This window comes from Argentina silus (assembly GCF_951799395.1).
Source record: "Argentina silus genome assembly, chromosome: 4".
Classification (NCBI taxonomy): domain Eukaryota; kingdom Metazoa; phylum Chordata; class Actinopteri; order Argentiniformes; family Argentinidae; genus Argentina; species Argentina silus.
In genome coordinates, this window is record NC_139658.1 from 8,396,607 (window position 1) to 8,409,065 (window position 12,459).

Genomic DNA, 12,459 nt, shown 5'->3' on the forward strand with positions numbered 1-12,459 from the left:
ACTTAAAAAAGGGATGTTGGATATGGGCCTGAAATTACTGAGAACAGAGCTGTCTAAATGCCTCTTTTTCAGTGTTGGTACCTTTAATCCATCCAAAAACAATATGAGAATCAAGCAAGCATGTGAGTAAATAAATACAGTCCAAAAGCTTCATGCTTCAGGACCATGGTAGGGTAATTGTTACTTGTTTTATGCATCATTAAAACAATCTAATGATTACATATTATGGATCATGCATAGATGAGTTCAGAGTGAAATAACAGAATAATATCTGCTTCATTGACTTAATAATGAATATGATCATTTATGACAAGATGGGTTGATTATCATTGAAACGTAGGTCAAATCTAGAAGTGTGTGTGTGTGTGTGTGTGTGTGTGTGTGTCTGTGTCTGTGTCTGTGTCTGTGTCTGTGTCTGTGTCTGTGTCTGTGTCTGTGTGTGTCTGTGTCTGTGTCTGTCTGTGTGTCTGTCTGTGTGTGTGTTGAAGTGAGTCAGAGGATGGCGCTGTGGGGACATGTATGGGAAATAATAGCCAATTTGTCCCCAATATTTCTGCTTTTTCTTTTTTTACGGCTACTTAATATTGGTAAAGTAAAGTAAAACTTTGTTTTAATCAATTGTTATGGAACCTCCTTTAATAGTAAAATGATAATTTGGTTATTATGCAATATTCCTGTCATGAGAAAACTTCACTCAAATGTATGTCACTAGACTATGCTTTTCTATTTCAATAACGTGACAGAAAAATTCTCAACATGCTACTTGTCACTCTACTCATTCTCATTCTTCCTCAGGGGAGAGAAACAAGACAGACATTTTGCATTCTCACACATTTCATCATCTGAAACCTAACAAACATTACTGCAATAATAACATACCAGAAATGTCAAAGTTTTATGAAAGGTTTTCCTCATTAGTCAATTTGGTTAATCTCAAAGCAACAGCAGCCATGATTACAGTCTGGTTAGCAAATGTATCAAGTTTATTTAGTTTTAAAGTGCATTTTCACCAAGGCGTCAACACAATATACATCATATAAAAACCAAACACCTTATCAAAACACATAACAAAAATAAAAGCATATAGCACAATAATCTCGACATGGGGAATGGGGAAAGGCAGTGGAGAGGAGGAGTTGCTATGGGCAACCGTATGCAGCTCTAAAAAGGTGGGTCTTGAGGTTAGTCTCAAACGTGGTAACTGTCACTGACTCCCTAAGGCAGGCTATTCCACTTCCAGAAGTGACGCTCGATAAGAAAAAACCCAGCCTCCAGCTGTCTGTTCTTCTTTGCCAACTGACCCTCACCGCTTTTCACTGTAGGACTAGATCACATGAATTGCAGTGTAGTTACAGAGCCACCATCTGTGAAGAGTACTATTTTTATATTTTCGTTTGAAAATACACAAGAATACTAGTCACAGATGGGGCTATGCAACTACACTGATGTGAACTCCACTAGTACAGTAGGTCTTCATACGGGGTTAAGTGTCGCAGGTATCCCGATTAAGACCCGGAGTGACACAGAGTTCAATTCACCATGCTGTTCAACTCTGTTCATGTTGCTACTGTACACCGAGGGATGGAGCCCACGTTAACGTTAAAGAAAGGTTGTTGAACCGGGAACCGGGCGCAGTGTCATCTGCATAAATGGGCGTTTCGGAGTCGCGCAGCTCGCTTGGCGGACGGTGCCAGGTGTGTTTAAACCTGTGGTGAGGAAGCAACGAAACCACCACGTCTGTCATTCAAAGAAATCAAAATGCTTGGGATCCGAACTACGACCTGGAGAGACAAGGAATTATTATTGAGTGAAAGCTGCCAGCACTGTCCGTGTTGTCTTCGTCACTCCTCACATGTATAGAGGCTGTCTCGTTGACGCACTAGATAGGATAAGATACGCCATCTGATATTTCATATCGCCGAGTCAGATTTGCTTCACACGCAGTCGGGTGAGGTGAGTTTATGCCTTGTTTTGACAACTTGCATTAGAAGGCGTTGGAGAATAAAAGACGAACCGTGCAGTGATGCCGCGTTGGAGGAGCGAAAACGCTTTTACGCGTCGTTTTTAACATTGCATTGCTGTCACGTTTTGGCTCGTTTTACGCACGTAGACAATGTGGATATATTGCAATATTTAGCCACGGACATTTTCCGCGATAGAGCAGAAAGCTAATAGAAGCATACTCTTGCTGAATTATACATCGCTGTGATATATTCTTGCGTGGACATTATTTATACATCCATTGGAATACAGCATCCATGACGCAGGCTTATACGCTATCTCGAAAGTAAATTCGCAACAAAGAAATGAAACTTCAAAGGGGTGTAGTGAATTACACAAGATTATACATTTTTACCAGATCATATTTTCTCTTGCTTTAGCGCTTGTCAACCAACGCGACACCACCAAACTGACTCTTACGACAGGACTGTCAAAATATTTCAAAAGGATCCATCATGTCTAGAACACTGAAAAAGAAGAAACATTGGTCCAGCAAAGTGCAGGAGTGCGCCGTGTCATGGGGGAACATCGGGGAGTTAGGCTCCGTGGTGGAGATTCTCGGGGGTGCCGAGCACGGAGAGTTCCCGTTCCTGGGTCAGATGAAGTTGGAGGTGATGGTGTGTCACGTCGGGAGGATGCCCTACTATGGAGACGTTCTGTTGGAGGTGAACGGAACCCCAGTCAGTGGACTTACAAACCGCGACACTCTGGCCGTCATCCGCCACTTCAGAGAGCCCATCCGTCTGAAGACTGTCAAACCAGGTGCGTCCTCCTCTGTCCGGCTTTTGTCAAGCATACACACACACACACACACACACACACACACACACACACACACACACACACACACACACACACACACACACACCTGTGCCACCTCACCTCAAATTAAATATGCCTCCACATGCCTCCACATTGAATATGCCAGTGACAACCAGTTGACAGACAACCTATGTAATTACCCTGTAACAATAACAGACAACAACCGACAATAACAGACTAGTTATAAGCCCTCATGCGCTACAGACCTATTCTCATCCAACCGGCTGTTTATAGCTCCTCAGATTTGATAGTAGAAATGGTAAGCACTTTCACTGCCTGTGGTGCCATTATCTCAATAGCCCCCTTATAGTTGTCCTGAAATAATGTCATGCAAAGTGTTCAATTTCAAAATCTTCTTTTTGTCTTTTTAAAAAAAAAATATATATATATTTATCTTTTACTTGGAGGACAGAACCTACAGCCATCAGCCAAACAATTGATTTTATCTTGTTGAGACTAACCTGGATAAATAAAGGTTCAATAATAACCTTTTTATACCTTTAATTATTAACTCTACTAATAAACTCTATTGAGGAGTCAGAGTCCATCACGTGTCCCCTCATAAAAAGGCTTTTGCTTCAGTGTGATGTGATGTCATGCCCTCAGAGAAATGACCTCAGTATTGTGTCAGCCCCACTCACACTGTTGATAGTCATGGTGTGATGTGATGGGTTAGGTTCACATCTTCCCTGATGTCATATTAAAACAGTATTAAAACAGTGATGTGTGTATCCTTCAACCCCCCCCCCCCACACACACACACACACACAATGTGCCCAGACATGTCTGAATCCCTCTGGTTCTGTAAAGGTCCCCATACTGGTTTGGTGAGTTCTGTTTGGGCCTGAGGGAACCATGGATCCTGGTTCCAGCTTGTTTACTCCATCGGTCCTTAGGTGTATGTGAGGGGGGGTGGGGGGTGGGGGGTGAGCTGGAGGATGGTCTGTGTGTTTGTGGGTGAAGAGGATGGTCTGTGTGTTTGTGGGTGAAGAGGATGCTCTGTGTGTTTGTGGGTGAAGAGGATGCTCTGTGTGTTTGTGGGTGAAGAGGATGCTCTGCTGTGTTGGAGCTGGAATATCTAAACAACAACTGTGTAAAAGGTTACATCAGCAGCCGCTGAGTCCTAGGCCCCTAGGCCAGTAGCCCTGAAGATCAGCTGTGTTTGAGTGTGTTTTTGTGTTTGTGTGTGTGTGAGTGTATGTGTCACAGAGAGAGAGGGAGAGAAAAAGAGAGTGAGAGATAAAGTGAGTGATGTGTGTGTGTGTTTTTGAGGTTTGTGTGTGTGTGTGTGTGTGTGTGTGTGTGTGTGTGTGTGTGTGTGTGTGTGTGTGTGTGTGTGTGTGCGCGCGCGCGTGCGTGTGTGTGCGTGTGTGTGTGTGTCCTCCTCGGCTCTGCATGCCCCAGAGCTCCTCACACCATACTCTCTGCCCCACTAACCAAGGATGATTAATAAAGGGCATGGCAGAGAGAAAGAAGGATGGAAGATAGAAAAAAAGAGAGAGAGAGGGAGAGAGAAAGAAAGAAAGAAAGAAAGAGGGGGGGGGGGTCCGCCTGTGACTCTGGGCTCAACTCCCACGCTCACCTCTATTTGATTCTTAAAGCTTGTTGTAGAGAGATGGCAATGTTCGTCATCACCTGACACTTACACAGTGAGCGGCACCAGCAGCAACGCACTGCCTGAGCTGTCCACTGTATTCTTTATCATGCCATGAGAGTGTCACTCGTCCCTATGACAGGTCACAGCCGGGCTCCTTGTGTGCTGCTGAGGCTCCTGTGTTTGCTCAGGCATTGTGTTTGCTGCCACAAAGGTCAACACGTAACACATGACCTCCGGTACTAGGTCATGTGTGTGCTTTTTCCGGATGATTGCATAGGCATGGTTGATGACATAACGTTGCACTGGTACAATGGTGTGTGTGTGTGTACCATCCATGTGTGTGTTATTGTGTGTGTGTGTGTGTGTGTGTGTGTGTGTGTACATGCACGTGTGTGTGTTTTTCTGTGGTAGTAGCATCATGTTTAATTCACACCTCTTTCATAATTGAGGCGGTGAGTGGTTTGCCCCCCCCACCCACCCTGATGGAGGTGCTGCGGCCTGGAGTATCAGAACACAGTCGCCATGACGCACTAATGGTTGCCTGGTGGCAGAGGGAGAGCGGGAGAGAGAGAGAAAGGGGGTGAGGGAGAGGGAGAGAGAGGGGGGGTGAGGGAGAGGGAGAGAGAGAGAGAGAGGGGGTGAGGGAGAGGGAGAGGATGAGGGAGAGGGTTAGAGAGAGGGAGAGAGAGGGGGGGGTGAGGGAGAGAGAGAGGGAGACGGATGGCGGCGCTCAGCTGATGACGCTCCGCTTGGTCCACCAGATGTTCTGCTGCTTTTCCCAGGATCCTCTTCTGTTCTGTCGCTTTCCTGGAGCAGAGAGGAGGGGTGAGGAGGAGCAGAGAGGGGAAGGGAGGAGGAGTGAGGAGGAGCAGAGAGGAGAAGGGAGGAGCAGAGAGGAGTGGAGAGGAGGAGTGAGGAGGAGAAGGGAGGAGCAAAGAGGAGTGGAGGAGTGAGGAGGAGCAGAGAGGAGTAGGAGGGAGGAGAAGAGAGGAGGAGAGAGGAGTAGGGAGAAGAGAGAAGCAGGGAGGAGCAGGGAGGAACCGGGAGAGGAGGGACATCAGGGAGTCACTGGGAGACGAGTATCTCCTCTCTACGGAGGTTGTTATGGTAGCAGCAACCATTGATGAAGACGAACCGGAGCTGAAGAGGCCTCTGGTGTCTCGTTCTGCAGAGCCAATGCCTTTCCTCTCGAACGCATCGTCTACATAGTCTCTAGAGGCAGCTACAAGCCATCTCTCACCCATACAGTATCACCTTCTTTGATGTATAGAAATTTCACACGAGAGCTAGAGGCAAGAATCTATAACACGTATGTGTGCCACTGCATTAAACCATGAACGTTTGATTAAGCTGTGTGAAGCGTTTAAATAAAAGATGTACCCATACCTATTTACAGACTACCATAGAGGATATGAAATCTCAGCTGTGGGAGCCATATATCTGCAGGTCAGGGGAGGCTGGTGGAGGTAGAAATCGAAGGACGGGCTCATTGTAATGAGGAATGGTATCCAACACGTGTGCTCCCCTGCTACACACGTGTGTTCGATACCATTGTTTATCCCATGCATCACAATGAGCCCGTCCTCCGATTTCTACCTCCACCAGCCTCCCCTGCAGTACAATCACTGTATAAAACACAACTGACTATCGAATCCTCTCTACTACGATACTATTAATGACACATACCAGACTGATGCTCTGCTTCCCCTTGCTTTAATACAACATTACAACTCCCCTTAGGAGGAACATTCAATAGCGCCTTTGCAGTAAGTCAATGAATGCCCAAAAACCTCGGTGTATATCTGCTCTGTCCTAGGAGATAATGGGCCAACATGAGTTATATAATCGAAGTGCCATTATGCGGGGCGGTGCGCGTGCTGTATCAGAGACAGAGAGGGGGGGTCCCTGGAGTACTCGCAACGAAAGCCCCTGCAGCCCTCCATCTCTCTCACAGGGCCCCGCCATGTCACCATATTTCACATTACCTGCTGATTACGCTGATACAAAGGGACTGCAGGGAGATTCAATAGTGAGCCCTCTATAATGGTATCAGACGGTAATGATGAGCGTGGCCTAATCACGTTAATGCACAACTCATATCTGGAAGTGCTTCTCGATGGAGACATCCCGCCGTTCCCCTCTGACGGAGAGAGACAGCCAGGACCCCATGCTTTGGCTTTGGAAAGAGATTTGTGTGGTCACCTGGCACAAAGAGAGAGAGAGAGAGCGGGAAGGAGAGAGGGAGAGAGAACAAGAGAGATAGAGAGAACAAGCTGAGAGCGAAAGAAAGAGAGAGAGAGAGAAAGAGAGATAGACATAGAACAAGAGAGAGAGAGAGAGGGAGAGAGGATAGCAGGGAGGGAAGAGAGAGAGAGAGAGAGATAGAGAACAAGAGAGGGAGAACAAGCTGAAAGAGAGAGAGAGATGATAGAAAGAGATAGAAAACAAGAGAGAGAACAAGAGAAAGAGAACAAGAGAGAGAGAACAAGCTGAGAGAGAACAAGAGAGAGAGAGAACAAGAAAGAGAGGCCCCCTGGTCAGATAGAAACATCTGGTGTGCTCCTGTTGGAGAGCCAGCTTCTCTCTCCTGACTCCTGTCAGCGAGGAGATCTCATTGATCTCATTTACAATGAGAACTCCAGGCAACATCCCACACCGGAGAAGAAGAGCTTCAAGGGCTACATTAGTCAGCCTGACGAGAACAGCATATTACACCCAGGTACGCTGTATGCCAGGGGAGGCCGGCGTGGAGGTCGACATCGGAGGACGGGGCTCGTTGGAACGCGTGGAACGGAATGAGGAACGGTATCAAACACGCGTGTTTGATACCGTTCCTCATTCCGTTCCACGCGTTCCAACGAGCCCCCGTCCTCCTCTATAGTACAGCTCTCCAAGTGGTGTTGCCAGTAGAAGTGGATGATGATAGGGAAATGGGAACATTAACATTAGGAAGTTCTTGAAGCTGATCTCAGCCCTACTAGGCAACATTACCTCATGTAATGCCGTGCAGTTTATTTGTCATGGTAGAATCTGAGATAAGAGGCGATATTTATGTCCACATCAGATATCAGGGCTGCAGTACTCTAACTTCTAGGGGGGTCTGCCTAGCTTGATTATCATAATGTGATGATGACTCTAATGTTGCAATAAGCTCTAATCCCTTTGTAATAACAGGTTTGAATTGAAAAACAGGAAAAGAAACACTTGATCACATACACTAGCTCTCTCCTCTCCTCTCCTCTCCTCTCCTCTCCTCTCCTCTCCTCTTCTCTTCTCTTCTCTCCTCTCCTCTCCTCTCCTCTCCTCTCCTCTCCTCTCCTCTCCTCTTCTCTCCTCTCCTCTCCTCTCCTCTCCTCTCCTCTCCTCTCCTCGGAATCCTGTTTTGCCAGAAGTGCGCTCTATACACAAAATCTAGTCGATGAAGGCGCTAGGTATTTGATTGGTTTGATGTGTCGCAAGGCGTCACTCATTTAAAGTGGGTTTCCGCCCCTTTGTAGCTAATTTCTGCAAAGGATTTCCAAACTAGGAAAAACTTGGTCCCAACAAGGTTACACTAACTCTAATCTGACACACATACACACACACGCACACACACACACACTAATCAGCAGCCTTCGTGCAACACAGGGGCACGTGATCCTGTCAGGAACCATAGTAGAAGTGCAGAGCATCTATAGCAGAGCATGACAATTAGTGTGAGAGTATTTCTCCATGCCTCAAGCATCCCACTCTCCTCATTAAAGTCTTTCCCTCTCTTCTCCTTTCTCTCCTCTCTTTTCTTTTTTCTGTCTCCCTCTCTCTTCTTTCTCTCTCTCTCTCGAGTCCCTTTTAATCTTGCTCATTGAGTGAATCAATTGTGTGCCAGTTGAGGAGGAGAGGAAGTGTGGTTGCTTTTTCAAGGATTCGGAGGAGGAGGAGGAGAAGGTGAATGAATGTCTGCTGAATGTGTATATTGTGATGCCAAATGTTCCTCTCCGGTGGCCCTGTAGGCCAACCTCAGTCTTCTGTTGTCCAGACATCAAGGACAGTCCTCATTCACTCACGCTGAAGAGCATTCATCATGTTTTCCTGTATTTATTTTCTATGTTCGTTGTTTTGATGACATGCTGTGCCTGCCCTTTTGCCGCTGTTGTGCTGCTGTGCCTGTGTGTGTGTGTGTGTGTGTGTGTGTGTGTGTGTGTGTGTGTGTGTGTGTGTGTGTGTGTGTCCTGCTTCTGTGGCTATTCAAACATCTCCCATCTCCCCCAGGCAGATGCTAAGCCCATAGAGTTGGCTTCCCTGTGACACAGAAACATCTTAGTGGGAGAACCTATTCTCACATGCAATGGTGTGTGTATGTGGGGGCGGTGGGCTGAAAGAAGGGGGGGGGGGGGGCGTACAGCAACAACACAATAAAACAAACAAGTGTGAAGTCGATGCTACCCTTACTCCGGATCCTTAATAATTCATCTAGGAGAGGCATCGACTGTGCACTCTCTGGTGTGTGTGTGTGTGTCTGTGTGTCTGTGTGTCTGTGTGTCTGTGTGTCTGTGTCAGCGTGTCTGTGTGTGTGTCTGTGTGTGTCTCTGTGTCTGTGTATGCCTGTGTGTGTATGTGTGGGTGCAGGATGGTGGTATTACAGTAAAAGTCCCCAGTGCTGTCTCATTAGTCCCACTCTAATCAAATTGGTCTCGCTTGCACTCTCCAGCATCGCCCTGGAATAAAGGCACCAGGAAACAGAGGCATGCTGTGTACTGTGAGGACTGGATCAGGACTGCAACCTCATTGTGTGCATTGGTTTATGTTTATGTAGGTTCTGTCTGTTGATTGGCTGATGGCTGTAGGTTCTGTCTGTTGATTGGCTGATGGCTGTAGGGTCTGTCTGACAATTGGCCGATGGCTGTAGGTTCTGTCTAAGGATTGGCTGATGGCTGTAGGTTCTGTCTGACGATTGGCTGATGGCGGTAGGGTCTGTCTGAGAATTGGCTGATGGCTGTAGGGTCTGGCTCACGATTGGCTGATGGCTGTAGGTTCTGTCTGATGATTGGTCGATGACTGTAGGTTCTGTCTCACGATTGGCTGATGGCTTTAGGTTCTGAGTTAGGATTGGCTGATGGCTGTAGATGTGTTCATGTATGAGGGTTGGTTGTGTTCTAAGTCGTTTGAATGGAGAGGCAACATTTCCCGCCGAAAATCATAATCGTTTTCTTGTATTTGATGAAATACTTCAATGAGTATCTATTACAAGAGTACAGGTGTGAGAATTAGCGTCCTGGGAGTGTACAGCACTCATACGTCCACCTGCTGCGTCACGTTGCAGAAGCAGAAGACAGGTCCACACAAGTCTTACTTCCTATGGGTGTGAGAACGGCTGCGGGATCAATGGGTTGGTATGTTAGAAGCAGGTTGACAGCACTCTGGTCTGTTGTCATAAGCACAGCAGGTTAGATCGAGGCGTGTGGTCTGGGCTGGTCAGGGCGGGTGGGATATATCACTGCCCTCCATGCCCAGGGACTTAACAGTGACGCCATAGGTCACAATACCCATGTTGAATGAGTAATAAGAGGCGGGGGGGGGGGGGGGGGGGGGGAGAGAAAGAGAAAGAGAGACAGAGACAGAGACAGAGACAGAGACAGAGACAGAAGGAAGGGGGGAAAAGGTCACACAGGAAGGGGATATATATATTTATATATATACAAACATAATCTCATAAACTAAAATCCGAGCTGTATGAAAAAAAAAAAAGCCTTTTATGGGAAATTGCATGGTCACCCAACGCAGAGAATTAAATCTACACACACACGCACACACACACACACACACACACACACACACACACACACACACACACACACACACACACACACACACACACACACAAACACACAGACACACAGACAATTTGTTCCTTTGTATTATTATGAGCAAAGACATAGAGCGCTGCCCTAGTCTGTATGATTTTTAATATCAGTGCCATATACAGTATTTATGTATTAACATACTTTGAGGATATTCTGAAAGGATATTTTGAGGATTTCTGAGACAGAAACACTGTCATTTGGGCGGTCTCCCCCTCTGCCTCAGTCTCAGTCAGCGTAGTTGATAAGCATACTTCATTCTGACGAGCATCCCTTGAAAGAGGCAACAACCATCGGGGCCGGCCTCATATTATATATTAAATTGAACAAATCAAAAGAAGCAAGCAAGCATGTGCACCCTATCACAACAGTACATTTGATCATTCCTCGTTGTCATTGGCTACAATGTATCTCTCGCTATCCTCATCCTTTTGCAGGGCGTTGAGTCCTAATGGAATGACTTCCTGAATCATGACTCATCGTTCATCCTCTTTCTCTTGAATGTAAATACGATAAGATCAACACTGGTGTGTCCTGTGTTGGGTTGAAGGGATGCATCACCCTCATCAAAATCCCATATCATTCATTCCTTCTTTTGAATAAACTTCACATAAAATGTATACTCACCAGCAAAGCTGTGTGAGTATACATTTGTGTTGGTTTAAATATCCATTTAAGAAATACATTTAATAAACACATGCCTTTTACCGGACACTTTTACCCATAGCCGCTTCCAAAACAGTGAGTGTATCCATTTTGGACTGCGGTATAGATGGTCCCGATGGGAATCGAACCCACCACCCAGCTAGTGCCTATGCTCTACCGACAGTAGCCACAAAGGGTTTGAAAGCGTGTGTCACCCTGAGTCACAGATGTGATTATCATGGGCGGGTGGTCAGGAGGAGTCTGAGAGGTTGTTTATTTGACCAGAGGCAGGCCAGCCCATGTGGATACTGACCCCAGCCCATCCCGTCACAGCCATGAAGGACGTTATCTTTCTGCTACAGTGACCACCACCCCGCTCCAGGAACCACCGCCATTGACTCTCCCCCCCTGGAGCACGGGTCAGAGATGTCAGCAGCCACACCACCTCAGACCTGTGTGTGTGTGTGTGTGTGTGTGTGTGTGTGTGTGTGTGTGTGTGTGTGTGTGTGTGTGTGTGTGTGTGTGTGTGTGTGTGTGTGTGTGTGTGTGTGTGTGTGTGTGTGTGTGTGTGTGTGTGTGTGTGTGTGTGTGTATATATATGTGTGTATATATATGTATGTGTGTGTGTGTGTGTATATATGTGTGCGTGTGTATGTGCATGTACTTGGTATGTGAATTTACCCCGTGTGTGTGTACACAAAGTCTGTGTGTAAGTCTGTGTGTGTGTCTGTCTAACACCCGGGTCAGTAACTTTCTCATCCAGAGGTGCTTTATGTCCCGGTTGGTGTGTTTAGCCACTGAAAGATGAGGTCACCTCTAAATGGCTCACAGGTAATGGGCCTGGACATCTGAATTACCGTGCTCTTTTGAGGCAACATTAGCCTGCACTGGAGCTTACATTTCTGCTGCAAATTGATAGGCAGGCATACACATCAGCCATAGAGAGACTGTGTACTGTGGTTGCCTGCGATGGGAAGCATGCCAGGGACACAGCTTAGCTTAGGGTGATTATGATGTGGTTATGATGATGACCAGAGAGGAAGGGGGGATGGGGCGGGGGGGGGGGGCAGCGGGCGGGAGGGGATGGGAGATGGCTCTCGCAGGGTTAGTGGCAGGTCAGTGAGACGTGTGTGTGTGTGTGTGTGTGTGTGTGTGTGTGTGTGTGTGTGTGTGTGTGTGTGTGTGCGTGTGCGTGTGCGTGTGCGCGCGTGCGCGCGTGTGTGTGTATATTTGTGTGACAGTCCTAGCTTGTGTGTGTGTGTGTGTGTGTGTGTGTGTATGCGCTCGCAGAGAGGCAACACACACTGTCCAGTGTCCCGTGAGCATCAACTGACCCTGGCCTACTACTACTGCACCTCTCTGCTCATCCAAAGGCCAAAGGAGAGCTTCCCACAGCTGGCTGATCACCAGGGCTCCCACCCAGGTTAACCCCATGCAGTGGCACAAACCCATTCCTATTAGAGAGGTTTGTATTCTGACTAACTAACTACCAGAACAAGATTACAGATAGAAGACGAACAGCCGCTCTCCATAAAGACTATCAATAGCATAATGAGT

General features: G+C 46.9%; 1 protein-coding gene across 2 annotated transcripts in view; it reads left to right on the forward strand.

The window, feature by feature from the left end:
* The first annotated feature begins 1,743 nt into the window (after positions 1-1,743).
* The window catches only part of LOC310803942 (membrane-associated guanylate kinase, WW and PDZ domain-containing protein 3-like), a 103,584-nt gene continuing 92,868 nt past the window's right edge, over positions 1,744-12,459 (forward strand). The window contains exons 1-2 of one of the 2 annotated variants that reach the window (XM_083668937.1): positions 1,744-1,953; positions 2,382-2,763. In XM_083668937.1, the coding sequence (XP_083525063.1) occupies positions 2,457-2,763 (307 nt within the window). In that variant the 5' untranslated portion in view covers positions 1,744-1,953; positions 2,382-2,456. The remainder of the gene's footprint in view (positions 1,954-2,381; positions 2,764-12,459) is intronic. The other variant, XM_083668938.1, reaches the window with a different exon arrangement.